This window comes from Canis aureus, chromosome 10, assembly GCF_053574225.1.
Source record: "Canis aureus isolate CA01 chromosome 10, VMU_Caureus_v.1.0, whole genome shotgun sequence".
NCBI lineage: Eukaryota > Metazoa > Chordata > Mammalia > Carnivora > Canidae > Canis > Canis aureus.
Window position 1 is genome coordinate 70981965 of NC_135620.1, and position 20319 is coordinate 71002283.

At 45.5% G+C, this 20319-nt stretch overlaps 1 protein-coding gene across 16 annotated transcripts in view; it reads right to left on the reverse strand.

Moving 5' to 3' along the window:
• TNC (tenascin C) overlaps positions 1-20319 on the reverse strand; it is a 91743-nt gene that overhangs the window by 15876 nt on the left and 55548 nt on the right. For 4 of the 16 annotated variants that reach the window (XM_077913071.1, XM_077913072.1, XM_077913069.1 and 1 more), the window contains 8 exons: positions 19738-20010; positions 17175-17447; positions 15775-16047; positions 13085-13360; positions 9490-9762; positions 7652-7924; positions 2473-2595; positions 1233-1376 (listed from right to left, as the gene is read on the reverse strand). In XM_077913071.1, the coding sequence (XP_077769197.1) occupies positions 1233-1376; positions 2473-2595; positions 7652-7924; positions 9490-9762; positions 13085-13360; positions 15775-16047; positions 17175-17447; positions 19738-20010 (1908 nt within the window). The remainder of the gene's footprint in view (positions 1-1232; positions 1377-2472; positions 2596-7651; positions 7925-9489; positions 9763-13084; positions 13361-15774; positions 16048-17174; positions 17448-19737; positions 20011-20319) is intronic. The other 12 variants (XM_077913074.1, XM_077913070.1, XM_077913077.1 and 9 more) reach the window with 8 other exon arrangements.

Here is a 20319-nt window from a genome sequence, read left to right on the forward strand (position 1 = left end):
TTTCAAAGATGAGGCTCCTGAGCTCCAAGAGATGTGAGAAGTAGGAGAAGGCAGAGTGATTTTGGGAGCCCGCATGGTCTACTCCAAGCCCCTTCCTGCTTGAGCCTGCCTGTACAGAATCTCCTTTAAATACCAAGGACAATGGGCCTCAGGAGGAAGTGCAACCAGCTTTTGCAATCGGAGAGTCCATGAATGAAAGAGTTCTATGGGGGAAATAAGGGCCTGTGTGGCAGGGCGGAGAGGACTCTGGGTTCAGATGGGATGTTTTAATTGCATATAATCAACTTTTTTCGACTATTAGGATATTTTTAAAAATTTCCTATGAGGCCCATTCTTTGGATCCCTTAATGGATTAGACTGGATAATTGGTCGTCTATCAAAGGATAAATTGTTTGGAGACATGGCTGCCTGAAGAGAAATTTTCCACTTCATTCTGCTTCAATGCAATTCATTATTTCCCCCTCCTTACAGTATGCTGCACAAATCAGGTTATAATAGGAGAATAATCTTCTATTTTAGAAGAACACAGGGCTTGGAGTGAGACTGACCTAAGTTCAAATTTGCTTCAGCATAACTAGTAAGTGGTGTGGCCTAGGCCAAGGTATTTCATTTCGTTGGATCTCAGTTGTTTCCTCTGTAAAATGGGAATGATAGTAGCCGTATTAATGGTTTAAATGCAAAGGGTTTAGTTACAGTGCCCAGAACACAGTAGCCACTCAATCAAGCGTAATTACTTTATAGCTGTCACCATTGCACGTCTATGTGATGCACCTGCTTGAAAGGATTCTCTCAATAGGCAGGGAGGGAAAGAGGTGGATCAACGGGCACAGTCATTTACATGTACAGATGCTTTACATATATCATTTCATGTGATTCTTACAGCACCTTGCAAAGGAAGCAGAATTGTACCTGTTTTACAGAAAAGGAAACTAGATCCTAGAGAAGTTAACTGACAGCTCAGGTATCTAGAAGTTGTAGACTTGGCACCTCAATCCAGGTCAGTATGACTCCCAAATGTGTGCTCTTTCTTCCACACTAACCCAAGAAATGAAGGCCCAGGGAGGTTAAGGATGAAGTCCAGGCTACCCTGCCCATAAGAGGCCAGGGATAGGCCAGAAATGAGGTCTTTGGGCCTCAAACTCAGTCCCATTTTCCACTAGGATTTCCCAAATAAAAGAGCTTTTTTCCAGCAGCTGAGTCATGAGCAATTATGTGGAAGGTGGGAAAAACACCTGTGGTGAATGATCCTGAGACTGGTTCACTTTCCTCGAAGCCCTTCATGGCGATGACACTGACAAGGTACTCTGCTCCGGGCAAGAGCTTCATCAGCCTGGTCTGGGTCTTGGTTCCATCCACATTTACCACTGAGGATGTCCCTGGAACATGGCAAAAGCAAGATCGGGAATGGTGAACCTCACTGAAATTTACCGTTGCCCCAAGAACGGGTGTATCCTATTTGGAAATGAAACTGTATCTTGATCCAATACCATTTTCTTGACTTCCTCCCATTAGCTCCTACCCTCTGGCATAAGCGAAGAGGTCTTACTTTTTGTATAATCCTTTTTTTCCATCCATGCAGATGCCAAAACCCAAGCCAGGAGAGGAAAAAAACATGAAGTCACAATGTGCTAAAAATGGCAAGTTTCCGTTCAGTAGAGAGCTGGCATGTTTTTATTTATTTATTTTTCCCACAAAGAGTATGAAAAGCTCACTATGTAATGTATATTGGATATATTTAACCCTTTGTCTTAGCTTTGGAATGTACAGGCTCCCTTACTCGCCGAGATTCTACTCTTCAAGGAAAGAAGACGGTCATGGTCAAGTGTGGTACTCTTATATTTGCCAAAAAGGCCACAAGTTATATTTCAGGGCGAGTTAGGAGCTTACATACCAGCCGGCCAAACTTCCGTAGAGCTGCCACAACATTCCTCCAAAGAGATATCAACCATCCCTTCTGTACATACTTCCGCTTGCCAGGATGGCTTTGGGCAGATTTGACTGTGCATGCCCCCTCCCCGCCACCCCACCAGGGTCTTTGTAGCCCCCGGGTGCTGAACTAGGACTCCCAGTTCTACTACCAAAGTCACAGCTCCCCATCTGTGGGACAGACAGATTTTGAGACCAAAGGGTAAAACCCCACATGCAAGCAGGTCAAGATGAGTTTCTCAGATGAGTGTGCTCAGATGTATTTAGAGTCTCTGCCATTGAGTGAAAACAACATCGGAGTCCATTTCTCATGGGAATCGAGAGGTTCAAGGCTGGAGAGGGTCTTCATAAAATGACCCTTCACAAGGCAGTTCTTCCAAAGATCTTACAGCATTTTACAAATGAAACCTACAGAGAGGGTCTCAAATAGAAGGAAGTAACTTTCTTTGGTTGTGTTTGAGAGATGGGATTATCAGAGGCCCTTCACGATCCCACTCAAACAAACCCTCCAGGCTGCTCCTCCCCTCCCGTCTTGGAGTGTCCTACCTCCTGCAATGGGCACGTAGGTAATCCGGAAGCTCTCCACCTGGGCCGAGGGCGCCATCCAGCTGACAGTGGCCGAATCTTCAGTGATGTCTGAGAAACTGATCTCCTTGGGAGAGCCCATGGCTGTCAAGGAGAAAGCACAGGAGAAACCCAGAAATAGTCAACCATCTTGCTCCTCAGAGATTCTTCCTGGATTCCTTATCCAGGAAACCTCAGCCTCTAGAGTTTGTGTCCGAGCCAAGCCTTTCAGATGGAGAATACGGTGATCTGCGGTCAAGTTGTGGCTTAAGAGAAACTATTGCTCTCTCATTCAGGTAGAGGGCCCAGAGCCTGAGAGCAGCCACTAGGTTTCATTCAAGTAGGATGCTAACACCACAGCTGATATCTGAGGAAATGAGTCTGAGCTGTGTCACAGCTTGGGACAATATGCCATCCTACAATTTTTCAGTTTTAGCATTTTTTCCCCCAAACCTTAGCTTTCTAGTTCCTTTTATAAATGATACCAAGACTTGACAATTATGTAGTTCTTTGTAACCGATAAGGATTAATCCTCATTGAGAAACCCCTGAGTAGAAGGTATGGTTGTAGTCATTTTACAGAGGAGGAAACTGAGACTTGGTTCTCCAACACACATGGTTGTGGTGTCACCTTTCTGGGTCCCAGGACTGCTGCAGCAGAGCTGGTGCAGCGTGGGGATCCTGGAAGTGACATTGACAGGGAAACTGACCTCGACAAACCCATTTCCAGAACTGAATGGAGGTCCAGAGCCAGGCGAGCAAGCAAAGGCAACACCTCTGCGCGCTGGGTCTACCTGCAGGGAAAGCCATGCCCACGGGACAGTTTCTGCTACATAAATACCTTCCCCCAAAACCCAGTTTCCGTTGGCTCTCCTCTGTGTAGTTTTTGGCTTAGCTCTTTGCCCTCTTCAGCTGACCATGTTTAACCAGAGAGATCAGGAAACAATTTTCAGGTCTCCGGGGAGCTCATTTCCTCATCTTTTCCCTCTCCAACCCACGTTGATCATTAAGTTTTAAAGCCCACAGCCCCCTGGGGGAGATGTTTTTCCCCTCTTCATTTTGGATTCTCTCCTCTTTTGGCTTTCTTCTGTGACCTTTTCTCCTGGTCATCAGCCTCTGTGGCTGCCTGGGGTTTTGCCCTCTCCTTGGAACCAAGCTTTGGAAACCACAAGGGCTCTGGAGCCTGGAAGATCTTGATTGTCCAAATACCAGAGAGGGCAAGGGCAACCGGAGGCGGTTCCCTTCACTTCTGTGAGCCTCCATCTGTCCAGTGGGAAAAGTGATGCCCACCTATAGGAACAGCTTCAGGATTAGCAGAGCTCATGGATATAAAACCCCTAAAAGAACCTGGCACCGAGTAAGAATTCAGTGAATGCGATTGTTCTCTCTTTATTTCTTTTCCCATATAACTCTTTTCCCCATGGGCTACCCTGGATTTTGAAGTATCTCCCAGGAAAGATCTAGATAGGCTGGCTGAAAAAAAAACCCAAAAACCAAGAAACCAAAAAACCAGCGAGGTGTGTAAACGCAGGCACTGTGCTCTCCCACAGCTAGCCTGGTCCATGCCGCCTTTCACTCTGACTGCAAACCTCAGCACATCTTAGATGTATCTTTGTGGACACGGCTTTTTTTCTCTAGACACCAGGCTTTCTCATCTACAAAATAGCAGTAAGCTCTGCCCGTCTTGGAAGTCATAAGAATTAGTAGCTTCATACATCAGAGTGGGATGTGCTCGATCAGAGTGGTGGTAGGAAAACAGCTATGTATAATAACCCAAAGGAATGGCACCGTAGTGATGGAATTCTAGGCTCAATGGTGTGGAATTTTTGGACGATAGGCCTCCCTAGGTGTGAAAAACTATTTGTTATTTTAGCATATCTCCTTCTGTCATAAATAGTGCCCATAAGTCTCCAGCACCATCGTAGAGGAGATGGTCAATGGGAACATGAAGATAGAGCCCCTCACAGCAACTAAACCCTACTATTGAAAAGTTGGGAAGACCCAAGAAAGGTGATGCCTGTGTCTTCCCAAGTGGGCGCTTGGTTTTCAATAAAAACTCCATTAGGAAAACATTTGGAATTGGTAAATGTAAATTGCTTCTATCTGCAATTTGCATAAAACGTTGCCTCCTCAAATCTGGAGCAAATGTTCACTGCTTTAATTATGTGGCCGTTGACAACCATTTTTAAAAATTTATTCTCCTTCCCACATATTTTTACTGAATACGTCATATGTCCAAGGTCCCATATTAAGCTCCAGGGGACAGCTACTGTAGCCAGTATGGTTTAAGAGCAAGGATTTTGGGGTCAAATTGATCTGGGTTTGAATTCCATGCTGACCTTACTAGCTAAAAACGCCTTACCCCCGTAGTTCTCAGTTTCCACATCCGTGAAGTGGGGCTGAATGCGGCACCCACTTGGTCTGGCCGTGTCATGGCGAATCATGGAGATGAAAGTGGGTCAGTTGCCCTGCTGCATGTGGCAAGGAGTGCATGTGTTTATGCTTCATGGGAGTCAGAGCCAGAGGCACCGAGCATCAAGAGCCTGGTTCACGTAGAAGGGAAGGGAAGATTGCCAAGCAAGGGTCTCTGCAGACCTGCTGAGTCAGGTCCCCGGACACATTGCCATTGTAACTTGGTGGGCTGTGGTTTCAAGTGCATCTGAACTGGAAATGGGCAGAGGAGTTTCAAGGTTGTCTGGCTAGGAGAGGAACAGTAGGATGGGGGGGGCACATAGTGGGAGTTGGGAAGAAACACACATACGCCAGAGCATGGAAGTGTTCCCCTGAAACGATTCTAAAAAGCGTACAGATTTATGCCTGATTTTGTCTATTTGTAGGGACAAGAAAGTGGTCATGTTGACCGCCTCTGTAGAGAGGAACTAGGGAGCAGGGACAGCATTGAACAGGGACTTTGCTCTATATCCTTTTTTAATTTTTGAATTTTGAACCAAGTGGCTCATTAAAAAGATGAAATTCATATAAAATCACCCAACCATAATAATAGTATTGTTACAATGGATAAGGAAACGAAGCACATGACATTCATGATCTTATTTAAACCTCATGGCTGAATTCTGAGTTAAATTTTACTTGCCAGATGAGGGGACCAAGGCTCAGAGAGGAAAGGAGTCCTGCCCAAGGTGACACAGCTGGTGGAGCGAGGCTTAGATATATTCCCAGGCATGGGCCCAGAGGCTCCAGGCCAAAGCACTAGGTCTGCTGCCCTATGCTGCCCCCAACCTCCGTCTCTGCCGCCAGGCACTCAAGGCTGGCAGCTTGTGCCCAGGGAGTGAGAGAATCTGCAGCAGCTTTTATGAGGACAAAGAGGAACAGAACATCTCAGAGAAGGGTTTCCAACTGTGTGGGGGAGGAAAGAGGAGGAAGGATGGAAAAGACAAAAGGGGCGCTTTGTGAAACTGCTCAGGTGATGGTGGAATTAGACGTATGCTGTCTGATGGAGTCACCCATCCTGTCCTGTCCTCTCCAAGTACCGGAGCAAGGGGGTGCAGGCACACGTGTATACACACACGGGCACACGTGCACATGCACACACACACACTTCTCCTTGGCTGTGAAATGTAAAGCCCCAAAATAAGACCTTAAAGAAAAGGCTTTCCAAAAGAGCAGGGTCTCTTTTATTTTTCCTTCTTACTTTCTTTCTTTATTCCTTTCTTTCTGTTCTTAACAACCAAAAAAAAAAAAAAAAAAAAAGCTCTTGATTATTCATTCTCTCTCTCTCTCTCTCTCTCTCTCTTTTTTTTTTGCTTTAGAACTGCAGGACCTCTAGCAAAAAAAGATTGGCAAAACAAAATCAGTGATCAGAAGTAAACTTTGAAAGGCAGTGTTTATAAACCAAGGTCAAAATCAGGTTCTGTCTCTGATCTGGAGTTGTTTTATGGGCAGCCACAGGGAGGAGGAGACAGGACCGGCATCCCAAGGATAGGGTGTCCGAGTTAATAAGAAACAGGGTTTCTCCTCTGACTGAACTGCCGTCTGCACTTCAGCCTTCCCTCCACGCCCACAGATACTGATTATGGTTTCTGTAGGTGGCTTCTCTGAGTTCAGCAGGTCCTGAGACTTGACATCACAATACACCCAACTCTGGGCAAAGAGAAGGTTTTGGCTAATGCTGTGCTCTATGCCCGTCAGAGATGGCACGTATATATATTTGTTGGTTACCTGTCATCCAGCCTGCTTACATTTAATAGAATTAAAATAAGTTGGTGTTTGGGTTCTACAGCAAACCCGGCCATGTGATGCTAGGCAAATCACATCTTCCTGGGCTTCAGGTTCTTTATGGCACAAACAGAAGAGGCTGAGCTGGGCTATACCCTTTCTCAGGTCCCTTTTACCTCTCTCTGTGCTTTTGTGATTCTTCCTTCTGATTTCTCTTTGAAGCAGTGGTCTCCAGGGAATGCCATGCTTCTCTTTGTCCCTTAGTTTCAGGAGGGAATTCACCCCACCTGTTATATAGGTCTTTCCCTCTAAAAAGTCCTGTTACCAATCAACTTTCTTTTTTCTTCTTGAAACAACTCATATGGGAAAGGGTTTGCATTTCCCCCTCTAGTGCTTTTTAGAGTTGCTATGAGTATCTATCGTATAAAATCATGAGCTTCATGAAGAGCAGCCTGTTGACCTTGCCAGCTCCCTCCTTTGATCCTTCCTGAGCATGGTACTGATTATTCACACATAGCATCTGATAAATATTCATCTTTATAGGTGGAGGTACCACTTCTCCATTATCCTCTGTATACTGTAAGGTCAAACATTTGGCCAGAGGTACTTCTACACACAAAAAAAGGACAAGATAATAGGGTGAAAGAAGGCTCTTTGGAATTTTAAAAATGCAGTAACTGTAATGATGATGATGTATTAATGAAAATAATGAAAATCCAAATAGCTTTAATTTGCTGAGCCCTTGCTCTGCACCAGATCCTCTGCTATGGGCTTGCCACGAATTATCTCATTCAATCCTCACAATCCCATTAAATAAATCGCATCACACTCTTCTTGCCTAAAGGCTTAGCCAAATTGTCCACACTCACACCGTCTATAATTGAAACAGCTTGGCTGCATTTGAAGCTCTTATTATTTTGCTGCCCTGTGAAAGAAGACCCCCAAGTCCCGACTTTTCTCTGTTATCTCCTGTTTATGTACGATACCTGTTGTTGCTATGGCACTGACTGGTTGGGATCGCCTTCCACTGCTTATTCCATAGAGTTCAATTTCATACTCAGTGGCCTCTCTGAGACCAGTTATGTCCCTGGTTCGTTCGGGGGCAAGTAGGGTTATTTCCAGTGGCTCAGACTGCTTTTTGGTATCTCTGATTTTGAGAACAAAACTGTCGAAGACCCCCTCATCAGCTGTCCAGGACAGACGGAAACCATCTGGGGTGGCGTCTGAAACCAAAAGGTTGTCAACCTCTGGCTCGGCTTCTAGAGGAGGAGAAAATGGTGGGAGGAGGAGAGAGAACATCATTTACCAGCCTGTGCAATCTTCTTCTTCGGTTTGGAGGGGGGGTGTCATTAGGCAGTGGCCCTGGCTCTCAGAGATAGAAGTGTCCTGAGATACCGAAAATAAAATTATTCAACACAAAAAAGGAGAAGGGAAAGATGGAGTTCACACATTCAGTACAAGCCAAGTGGAGGCTTGCGTATGTGAGTTTTGTCTAAAAGCGATTCTATAAATCCACATCTGGACTCAGCTTTGGCCCCTCCCAGCATTATTAAACAAGTTCAAAGCCAGTAACTTGTTTACATTTGCTGTCTTCCAATGGCTGAGTGCCCATCCTCTGTGAGACCTTTTTCTTTTCTTTTTGAAAAGACAAATAAACCCGTATTAACGATCTGTAGAGTTGCCCATGAAGATACTGCTGGGTGTATTTCCCTTGATCCTGAGCAAAATGGCTTTTAAAATTTTATAAACGTTATGGTCTTTTTGCTTTTTTCTTGGAACTTTTGTACTAAAGAAGGCTCCTTCTCTTGACTTTTTTGCTTGCCTTTTAAACCATTAGATAAGTGTTCAGACAGTAGACCTGAGGCCCAGAACCTCTTGTGCTCCATACTTTGGACCCAAGGCATTATCTTGGATTGCCTTAACTAGACAAAACTCAGTGTCGAGGTAAATTTAGAGCTGAGTTTCCCAAAGTGTACTCAGAGCAAACTATTCCTGTTTGTTCTTCTTCCTTAAAAGGCACCCAATACCAAAAAGGTTTGGGGAATACTGCCTGGGTAAGTCCCTCTTGGAGAGACACATGCACATTGGGATATTCTGTGAAGCCTTGTTGTCAAGGATACTACTAAACTATGTTTAACTGAGTGTTTCCAAAACTTATTTGAACATGGAACTTCTTCACCAAGGAGGACCTTTGAATATCCTATGGAACTAGTGAACTCTAGAAAGACTTTGGGAAACACAGGTTTCTGATTGTTAAAGTTGTTAATGCTATATGTCTCTAGGAATTATTATTAGTCTTAAGAAAATTATGGATTTAGTCTGTGTCAAAGAATCTCTATGACATTAGTGTTTACCAGTACAATAGGTTCGCCGTAGGTTTCCAAGAAGGAGCCCACCTGGTAAGTTTATCAAGATCACAGCTGAGATTTTGAGGTGGCAAATGCTGTAAATAGGTTTTTGAAATATACTCATTGGTATATTTCTTTTGAGAAGGCTGAAACATAGCTGAGGACCAGCCAAGATGTGCACAGAAGAGGGTGATGTGGAGTAAGCACAAAGAAATGTGGACAAGACATGGTCTAAAGGATTTGGGAGGCCAAGTGGCAAACATTTCGACCTTCTCATTTCTGGAGTGGGAGAAGAGTGCTCGGTAGAGACATAAGACAAGGGGGAATGTGGGTGAGGGGAAGACAAAAGAGCAGGCCACAACTATGGATTATGTAGAGAAAATGGACAAGGATGTTAAAGCCATGGTGATGAGGTAGATGGATTACACAGAAGAGAACCAAAGAGGGGAGAAAATGGCTCACTTGAATCCAAATACCTGTAACAATCTCAGCCCTCAAGGGCTTGGTTTGGTGCCCTTGGCTGAAGCCAGAGACCATAACCTCATAGCCAATGCCAGTTATGAGGCCTCTAAGCTCCAATTTCCTCTGGGTTCCTGAAAGTGTGAATTCTTGGGGGTCCAGCAGCTTCCCAGAATCCACCACCGTTACTAGGAAGCTGTCAAAGGCATTCTCCGATGCCATCCAGGAAACTGTGAACCCGTAGGGATTAATGTCGGAAATGGTTAGGTTTTCCAGAAGGGGCAGGGCCTCTGAAAGAAGGGAGGAGTGAAAATAACTCAGGTTAGCAGCAATGACCCTGCTGGGATAGCACAAGTCTCCATGAATACCAAAGATACCCAAATCAAACACTAAATGTGTTAAATTCTCAGAAAATGAATATTTAGTAAAAGCTTATTGGGTGCCAGATGATGTTATCTTGTATCAATCTCTCCACAGGCCTATGAGATAGACATTATTCCCATTATGCAGGCAAAAAAAAAAAACCCTGATTTCCAAGAGGTTGATTGGCTTGGCCAAAGTCACAGAGCTCGTAGGTGATAGAAGCAAGGCTTTTAGCTGGGTCTCATTCTAAAAGCCATACATTTTTCCATATAAAACTGGATATCTTTTGTTGGGTCTAAAGCCCTTTCTCTGCTTCCCACTGTCTTCAGGTTGAGAGGAAGGAAATAGACTCCCCCCGCCCCTCAAATATGCTTATATACTTCCTTTTTGGTATACTTCATATGTTTCTATTCCAGTCCTAGTTTGCATTTTGAACTAAGGTGATGAGGCCCATTAGTGACATCCTCATAAGCTGAAATAGAGGGAGGGAGTAGGATTTTTTCATGAGTCAGAATTAACAAATCATGGTTGTGACCCAGTATGGAATATTAGGACTCGTTAATTCTTTTGCTGTTTGTTTTCCTGGATAAAGTCAGGAGATAAAGACAAGTCTGGATCTTTAGTAACTTCTGATGTCATCTGTTCATTCATTCACCAAACATGTGTCCCGGGCACTCGTATTTCTTAGGTGCCAAGGGGTTTTCAATCACTGAGATTTCCCAAAGGACTGAGCTCATTATCAGCTAAGTGCCAGCACTTTCCAATTGACAAGGCTTCAGATCCATTCTCCTATTGAAGCCTCACAATGACACTGCGAAGTAGATATTGCTACCTGTCCCTTCACCCCCATGACATCAAAGGAAACGGAGGTCAAGGACTTATCCAGGATCATATATCTACTGGATGGCTAAGCTGACCTCCTACCCAGCTATCTGATTCCAAGCTCAATGCTCTTTCCACAACCTAAGCCAATGTCTAATTGGTCAGCCCCATCAGGGCTGGCAGGTCTGGAGGCGTAAGCAGGATCGATGAAGAAGGTCCAGCGACTCCCCTCTAGCAAAACAAAATGTGATATCGGTGAATGTGTTTTTCATTGGAGGGGGCATGGACCTGGGCATTCCATGACCAAGGCTGCTTCAGCTCCACCTCATTTAGAGGCACCTGCTCCATTGCTTCTAAATAGAAACTTTCAAAGAGATAAATGACCTTACACTAATCCCCAGAGTCTAACCCATGGAATGTAAAGACAAATGTTTAAAAAAAGAAGATTTTGGTGACTGAATGAACAAGTGAATGAATGCCCTCAACCCTGCTTTCATCTGAAGCAGAGATTTAAATTTTGTTGTGGCTTGGACGTCCTATATATATTTAACACACTTTACATTTGTTTTGAGAATTTTTTTTTTACCATGTAAAGATCTAAAAATCATAACTCTATCAAAGGCAGAGATGAAATTGCATACACTGTGCAAACAGACTTCTTTGTCTGCAAGACAAAGATCTCAAGTTCTGTTGCTGAGTTTTGTTTAGATAAATGGCGCCTCTTTTGATAGCTAGCCTCTTTGCACCTCCACCCCATCAAAGCAGCAGGTTCCAAAAAAAAAGGAGGGTGTTCAGGCTAATTAGTCAATAAGGCCTTATTTATAGTCATTCATGTTCAGCCTTTTTTTTTTTTTCTTTTTAAAAAATATGCTTCTTTTAAGACTCAGGGTCTTTTCACTTCAAGGATTAGCTGAGACAATGCTGTAACCAGATCTGGGATTCCCAAGACCAGCACTCCCAGCCTGCCTTTCATCTCTCTGTTCTGTGGGAGGTCCTGTGAGAGGGCGACAAGTAAGGGCCTGACTGACGGGATCTGTGGCTGGCCATTCCTCTCCTCCTGCTCTTCTCATTGCTTTGGGATGCAAGAGAATAGAAGTCCCCACCTCTCCCTCCCCAGCCCCACTCAGAAAGGAGCATGTTCTGCATTTGAAGACTCCTCTGAATGACTAAATTCACAAAAGCATGGAACAGAAAAAACAACCACTTTTTGATCTCACATTAAAACACATCCTCTGTTCTCTTAAAAAAATAAGAAGTCACGATTTCATAATAGTAGTTGCCTGGTTTCTATCTAGACTCGTTGCTTATTTTTAAGAACACCACTCCCTTCCTCCCTTCCTATTGCTAGGAAATAGAGCCCAGGAAGACGCCTGCTGGATGCCAGGCAGGTAAACTCCATCATAACCATTTAATTCCTGAGACAAGGGCTGCTGGAATCAGCTGTGGGTGTCCATTCTTCATTCATAAGGAAATTGGAATTCAGGGCAGTTAAGCACCAGCCAAGGTTATGCAGCTAAAGAAAGATGTGGGAGAAAATGAGAAACCACTCAGGCCTGATTTCAAGACCCTCATGCTTCGAGGTCATCACGGCTGCAGTCAATTAAATATTTAATTGAAAGTATTAACAAGTCTTATTGGCAGCAATTTAGATGCTGGGAGAGGCCTGGTTTAATGTAACAATCAGAAGGCAAAGCCGGTCTCCTGAAAATTATCATTAGTGGAAAGCAAGAGACTTCTAAATATTTGTCACGCCTAGAGATTTGGTAAATCAACACCGTTCGCAGTCTTTGCCATTGATTTGGGATAATCTCAGGCAAGAAAATGGAAAGCCATATCTTTTTGTAATTCTTATGTAATTCAAAGAGAGGTTAGAGGTCAAGTTCAATAAATGGGTAAGCTTTAATTAAGTTTGGATTTGTCTGCTATCCCAGGTCAAACTTTCAGTAATCTGTTGTAGGTGTTGATTTAGGACAAAGTTTTTGTTTTGTTTTGTTTTTTGTTTTTGCTTTTTGCTTTTTTTTTAAAGCAAAAGGTAAATTACTGCATTTCTGGGGCAGGTGGTTTATGAACTGCCTTACATAACCTGATTTATGGACAAAATTCCTGCTCTTGGCTGTTACTAACTTAGAACTCATTCTTCAGCCAGAATCACTAAAATATGGATCAGCCCATATAGCTAGGCAGGGAAATCCCTGGAAGCTTTATAGAACTGTCAAGTACATGGTCTCCATTTCTCACAAATGGCTGCAAAATACCCCTTTTTGCAATAGGATCTGCTCTCTCCAAACTTAAACGTTTACATTTGGAGTGAAGACTGTATTTGGTGCCGAGTTTCCCTTTAGAAGGCCTGTCACATTTCCCTTCCCCGTTCCCCATCTCAGAATTCTAAACGGATAAGTGGACAAGCAAGAACCTCTGAATGAGTACCTGTCACGACAAAGGCAGTGAGGGGTCTGGTGGGGTCCCCAGCCCAGGTGGTCCCTGCCACACTAACGTCATAGCCAGTGTTCTCCACCAAGCCCGTGATGTGAGCGTGCTGTGTGTCTCCTGAGACCGTGAATTGCTGGGGCTCATACAGCGAGTGAGAATCGCTAACATTGACAACAATCTTTGCAAAAGGCCCGGCTCGAGTGGTCCAGGACACGTTGAAGCTGTCGGGAGTAATATTGCTAAGGATTAGCGTGCCCAACTGTGGCTCTGGCTCTGAAGGGAAAGGGGCATGGGTAAGAGAGAAAGAGAGAGACATTATTAGAGGAACCAGTGGATTTTTCCAGAATGTAGCCATAGGACATGAAAGTGCCAATCCCTCCAAATATTTTCAGAAAGGTCGTATATTAGGCTGTGGCTACACTTGCACTGACTAAAATGCTAGAGAATACATTGATTTCCCTGTAGACATCGATGTGCATTCCTTGTAAGTATAGACATGGCCATTTGCTGGCCATGTGTGAAGAAAATTAGAATGGGAGACAGGAATAATACAGAATATTAAGGGTGCATTTCTAAAGTTTGCAGTGGGGCACTACGTGCTCTAAGAAAAATAGCTTTATAGAGAAGTATTTGTGGATATTCTATCTTGCTCTAGAGATTCACAAAGCACGTTAGCATTTTATAGCCTCTGAAATGCTGGTTCTGTAAAGAAACTTACTGAATTTTGTGTAGCCCAGAATTTCACAGACTTACTGATCAATGGATACTCTCTCTGAGAAATATTCTTTGAACATCTCAAGGAGCTGAGCACATCTTAGAAAATGCTACTTTGAAGTTTCCTTATTTAGTGTTCTTTTGATCTATTTGGATTGTACAAATTGAAGGCTAATACCCGCACAAGAGAAATTCTCCACAGTGTTTAGGAATCTAAAGGTCTCCTATATACCTTGGGGAAATCTGCATCCTACCCGAAATACTGTAAAGTAAAATAGCTTTCATGAATTTCCTGACGAATACAAAGTGAAAAGAAAGTTTAATTAGGTTTTGCATTTTCTGACTAGAAAATTCACTTACTGGATAATTTGCAAAGACAGCCGGTTCCCCTGGGGGTTAAGTTCCCCTTGTGCCTTAAAGACTGGGAGATCAGGGATGAAGGCAACTCATTTTTAATGTAGGGGGCCTGGGCTGCTAATTTCAACCAGGATGCGGACCGTCAGGCCTCCTCAATGCTCATTCATCAAGTAATATTAACATCAAAATAAGTTCAACTCAAACTGTATTTTAGAAAGAGGCGGCAGTCCTGGAGGGTTGAGGTACCAGGGTCGGCATTTAGTGTTAGGAAGAGAAAGACTCTTTCTTCCAAGGACTTAGGAGTCGTTTGGCTGCAGCTCCAGGATTAAGAGGAAAGGAGGGACTCACTTGGAGAAACTTTAACTGGACAATCGCACAGCATAACTTGATGCCATGAAGTCTCCAAGGGCAAAAAAGGTTCTGGCTCAGAAGCAGAAGATAGCTGTAGGTAATGGCACACAATCTCCTACTTAGCAATTAGTTTGAGAAGCTAATGATGCTATAATTTTTAGCCACAACATGGGCAAATTACTTCAACCACACAAAAGAGGCCTCTGTTTGCTCTTTCCCTGTATTTGGCCGTGGAAGCAATCTCTCCGTGTAAGGATGTGTGTTAGGACCCTTCTCATGCTACCAGACAGGGACTGGCAGTGGCAACACATTCACCATGCAGAGTAATACCTAGGTTTTCATGACCAGCCTGGCCTCCAGCTGTCTCCCAGTGGGTATGACCAAGCTGGAAAGCGAGGTGCAAGAGGAACCCCAAAGAAAGACAGAGAAGGAAGTTATGGTCAGTGTTCCATGCAAGCTGGGACATCTTTCTCTCACTATTTCTAACCCTTCAAAACATGCCATCTGCTTCCTGGGAACAACAGATCTTTTCAAGAATTTAATGCTCTGAGCGTTCACCACATGCACCAAGATTTGGACGAGATGACAGATGAAGGCAAGACTGACATTTTGTGACGGATGTCAGTAGATGACAAGGCATGCTTGACAGGGGAAAGGTCAAAAGAGAACAGTCTGTTTGCATGGAAGACAAGCAAATAAAAGTCTTAAGAACAAGGTGAGACCCCTGGGTCCTCTCACGTGGTTCCGAGAGCGTGCATTAGGGTCTTTTCTCTGCATGCTCCTGGCTTTTTAGAGTCTCGGCGGGAGAGAAGGAGGATGTAGACCATTCTGATCAGGGAACCAAAACTGGCATGCACGCACCTCTTTGAACATGACACAGGCGAACTTTGATTAGACCACAAGCAGATGATAATGGGTGGAACTGGAAACGATTATTCAAGATCAGATGGAAGGAGGGTTTAGAAATTCAACCAAAGCAAGTCAGGTTAACTCTATACAAACAAACAGAGCAGCTCCAGATGTGAGTGGCTATTTAGGAAAAAAAGAGGTTGACATTGAAGTTCCTTAATTTGGGGTGAGGGTTTTTTTTTTTTTTTTTTAGTTTTAAAGCTCTGATTTGGGTGGCCCTATCAAATTGGAGAAAGATATGGAAGGAAAGGAGGATGGAAAACGAGTAGCAAGTGTTTTTTGTTTTTTGTTTTCTTTAAATGCTCCTCAGAAGAAGTTCAACGGAGACTTCCAGAAGAAGCCATCATGGGAAATACCTGTGGTTGCCTGGACCGTCAGAGTCTGAGCAGGGTGCCCGCCAATCAGCCCATGAAGGTGGGCAGTGTAATTAGAAGAAGCTTTGAGGTTGGTGATGACAGAGCTGCGAGCCGCTGCAGGCACAGAACGCACCACCGTCTCCTGGCGGTGGACGGAATTCCTAACTTCTATAAGAAAGCTATCAAAGGTAGCCTCCTGGGCTTTCCACGAGAGGGACACACTGGCCCAGGTCACATTCGAGACAGTGAGGTGGCTAAGGAGAGGTTCGGCTACTAAAGCAAGCAGAAAAAAAAATATGAAAGCGTGTCAGTTCAAAATACGGTCACAGAGTCAAAAAACCAAAACATGTAAGACTAAATCCATAAAGTTTCAGACTTCATCCTTTGGAAAAGGCACTGGTCCTTGGTGGAAACCCAGTTCAAGCCATGAGAAACAAATGGATTGGGGTTGGGTGGTTTTTTTTCTCCCTTTGGTTTGGGTGGACTTGAATCTGGGGAGGACGACAGCTCGACCACCCCGCTGGCCCTCTGTAATCTCACATCCAATGGGGACAGACCCTCCCTGGGCCATGGGTGACTTAAGTGATAGATGAAGCTATGATGTCAACCCTTTTCTTGGATTCACTGTCCAAAACATGCTAAGGATGCTACTTTGAATGGATAACCTTCTCCTTTCTGAATTCAGATAGAGAGCTCTCTTTTGCTGCAAGCCAGGGAGCGTCTCGGGCAGCATGTGTGCCACACATACTAAAAATTTCAGGAAGAGCAGCTTTTGACTACTTCTGTTTTTGAAATCCACCATTCGCTCCTCTTGGGGGCAAGACAGCATGCTCAGATCTTTGCTCCTAGAGGTCGCAGTGGCGCTGGGTCTTTCTGGATGGCACAGATTACTTGTGCACCCATCTGATTAGAAATCTGCTCTTAAAAAAAAAAAAAATTTCCCAGTTGAAAAAAAAAATAAGAGCACCAACACAATCTCATTAAATCTTTGGGATACTTGGGTAGCGGGAGGCCGAAGACACTAGGATAACACAAAATATAATTTTTAAGACCTCTTTGATGGAGACACCTTTCCAAATCAAGGGCAACTCTGGCTTTTTAGGTACAGAAGGGCAAAATTCTTTTCTCCAGATTCCATATGGCAATCGGAACCAGACTACGTTTAGTGCTGCGCATGTGCTAGGTCAGTGGTAGAGCAGACAAGGGGCTTCGTGGAAATCCACCATTTGGGCTGCTGTTGGAAAAGAGTTATGTTAAGTGGTGCTCCAGCCTAGCGTCCTGGAGGAGTTACGTGCGCTACGGCTTGTGCTCCAGTGGGCTAGAAGGAGCAGCTTCACCTTGCAAAGAAGACTCTGCAGACCTAGAGAGAGGGTATCAGACATGGGAGGAAGCAGATGTACCTGTGGTGGCCGTGGCACTGATGATTTTGGTCCGGATGCTGGGAGCGAGCCCCGAGAGGTAGATAACAAAATGATTATTAGGGTGTAGCCCTGAGATGTGGGCAGTTCGTTCAGTGCCAGAGATATTGTATTCCATCGTCTCCAAAAACCTATTGGAATCAACAATTTCAATGGTAAAGGTCTCGAAGGCCCCATCAGTGGCTGTCCAGGAGAGATTGAAGCTCTCAGGAGTTATGTCAGAAACAGTTAAGTTTCCCACTTCAGGTCCTGTGGCTGAAAGGGGGGGGGCGGGGAGGAGAGAAGACAAAAATGAATCGAGGGTTAATCATTTGGCTCATGTTTTAGGACGGAGGCTGTTAATAGAACGGCGGCTGGGTAAAAGGATCTGCTAGTTCAGGGTTATGGGGAAATGCAGCGGGTGTTAGCTGTCGGTGCCGAGGGGAGAGAGAAAGGGGACTGGTCAACAGGAGAAGACAGAGGCAGGTGGGGGCAGCTGGATTGCCCTGCTCTGGAGCTGCCGCTGAGATCCTGCATGTGAGAAGCCACATAGCGGAGGCCAGCAGGGACCTTGGGCCTGCGCTCATGCTCCCCCCACAGCAGGGCTGCTGGCCGTCCGTCAAGAGGTAAAGGAGTGCTGGAAGCTTCCAGTCTCTGCCCTTGGGAGACCAGTTACTCAGCTCCCTCCTAGGGGCATCCTTCGCTTTGGGGGAGCTCCCATCTATTTAAATGAACACTGAGTGATTCTGATGCCATTACTCCCCCCCAAGGTGGTACCTTGAGGCTTCTGATTTCGTGACTTAAAGGGAACTGGCAACTTGTCAGTATGGTTCTTGGGATTGTCTCCGTCCTCCTGACAGCAGCCAGCTGTTTTCATACTCTGCTAGAATAGCCCGTCCTCTCCTAACTGCCTCTGCGCGGGCCAAGAAAGCTACTGCTACCGCGTTGCCAGCCAGGGGAGCCGAGCCGAGGCCAGGCATTCAGGGCCTCCTCCTCGGCCAAGAAGTAGCATTTCGTCCAGGAGACAGTCCTACCAGTGCTTTTCCACGCAACAGGAATCAAACAGGCAGAGGGCGGGCGGAAGCCGGGTGCGAGGAGCTAGTACTGCTTCTCTAGCAGGGAAGGAGAAGGCGTCCCATCCCAACAGACGTGGTGAGACATACATCAGAGGGGATTACGGCTTCCTCCCCTCATTCCAATTCCTCACAAACAAGCATGCTGCTCTCATTAAAAAGAAACAGAACAAAACTGGACACACACATAAAAGGGCACCCAAACCGCAGGATCTGCAGGAAGGATCAGAAATGGCAGGTGATTTCTCTTGCCTTCTGGGAAGAGATGACTTATGGATGTCAGATCCAAGAGCCCTGGGTCCACCCTGGGCAGCCTCAGCTGCAATTTCTGGGCATTTCAAGGTCATCATCCACACAGTGGCTGTCTGTATAGTGCTTGTCTCAGCGAGGATTATTGAAATGATTGAGGCTAAAGTGCAGAGCTCTGCTTTTGCTAGAATCCAGGAGGTTGTATCGGTTTGCATGGCAGTTTCGTTGTAATAATTATCTAAAAATGGGGCAGGCGTATGCAGACCCAAACAGGACAACCTCTGCTGAGCTTCAGGCCAGTGGGGGCACATGGGAAGGCGAACAATGAAACACGGTGCTGGGGGACGCTGCTCACTGGAGCAGGCTCTTGGGGAGCACGGAAGGCCCTGCCACTGGGTGAGTGCAGTTCGCCGCACCCTCCTGGGCCAGCGCTGGGAGGGCGCCGCGCAAGGCCAACACTCCAGGGAGCAGCTCTTGATTAAAAGAGCAAAAAGGGCATCAGAGCTTTGACATTCATAGCCTGGGACATTCCTTGTTTCAAATGCTGCTGTGTGGACGTCTCCTAATGAATGGCTTTTTCTTTGGTACCGTCTCCAGTCATAATTGTGTGATTTTTTCCCCCCTTTTTGGTCTAGCTATTTGCTAATTTGGTGTTCTCTAACAATGACTCAGTATCTGAGAGAATTGCCCAGAGGAGGGTAATTCAGTTCTCTTATTATACTCAGTGCATTCTAAAGAAACATTTAAATTAAAACATTTCTTTTAAATGCAAGAACCACGGCGCCCATACCCTTGAGGGATTTGGGATGGTAAAACACCCGTTTCCAACTAGCAGAAAGACTCTACAGTAAATCATCGGTGCTCTACCCGAACTCACACGTGGCCAGGGGTGGCTTTTAGCTATGGTGCAGCACTGGAGAAGAGAATGAAAACCACCAGGCTGTCTCCTGAAACGGAAAGCCAACATTCAAAAAGAGAGGGAGTGGGAGGACGAGGCATCAAAGTCTGGGAGAGGCTGGAGGCTGGAAGTCAGAGAAGGCAACGTCTCTATCATTCATTCTCGAAATGGCAGAGGCTTGTAGACCACAGCACAGCTCACAAGGACGTCCCCGAGCATGCACAGCCAGCCACTAGGAGGCAGGAGGGAAGGGCCCAGACGCGGAGGGAAGCTGATTTTCTGTCCAGTCTCTTGGAGAGGAAGCAGGGGGACCCGGGGAGGGCGTGGACAGTGGGGAGGAAGGTACCTGTGGAGGCCTCGGCAGAGAGCACCGGTGTTCTATAGCCCCGGATCACCCCGTAGATGGTGACTCTGTAAGGGGTGGCGGCCTTGAGGCCCGGGACCTCCACGGCCCTCAGGCTGCCCGGCACCGTGAGGTTCTGAGGTGCCTCCACCAGGTTGGCCTCCTGCACCTGAATGACAAAGTGCTCATAGGCCGGGTCAGCTGCGGTCCAGTTGAGTCTGAGGCCGTCCCAGCCAGCCTTGGTCACGGCTAAGTCTCCTAGCTGGGGGAGCTCCTCTGAAGAAGGACAGAGAGGTATTTGTCAGTTCTGCAAACCAGAAAAGGAGGAAACCAAACGTCCCCTAGCCCAGCTCTAGGGAAGACAGAGAGAGAGAGAGAGAGAGAGAGAGAGAGAGGCAGGCATGAGCATTTTCCTGGGTATGTGTGGTCATTTGCAGTCTCTGGGCATTTCTTTACAACTTGGACTGCCATAACCTAGCCACAGCTTTCTTCAGGAGTTGAAAAAGGCCAGGAAGGGGGAAGATCCTTGGGGTTCATCCTTTAGAAGGCAATGCCATCAGAACCACTGCACAACCCACAAGAGGT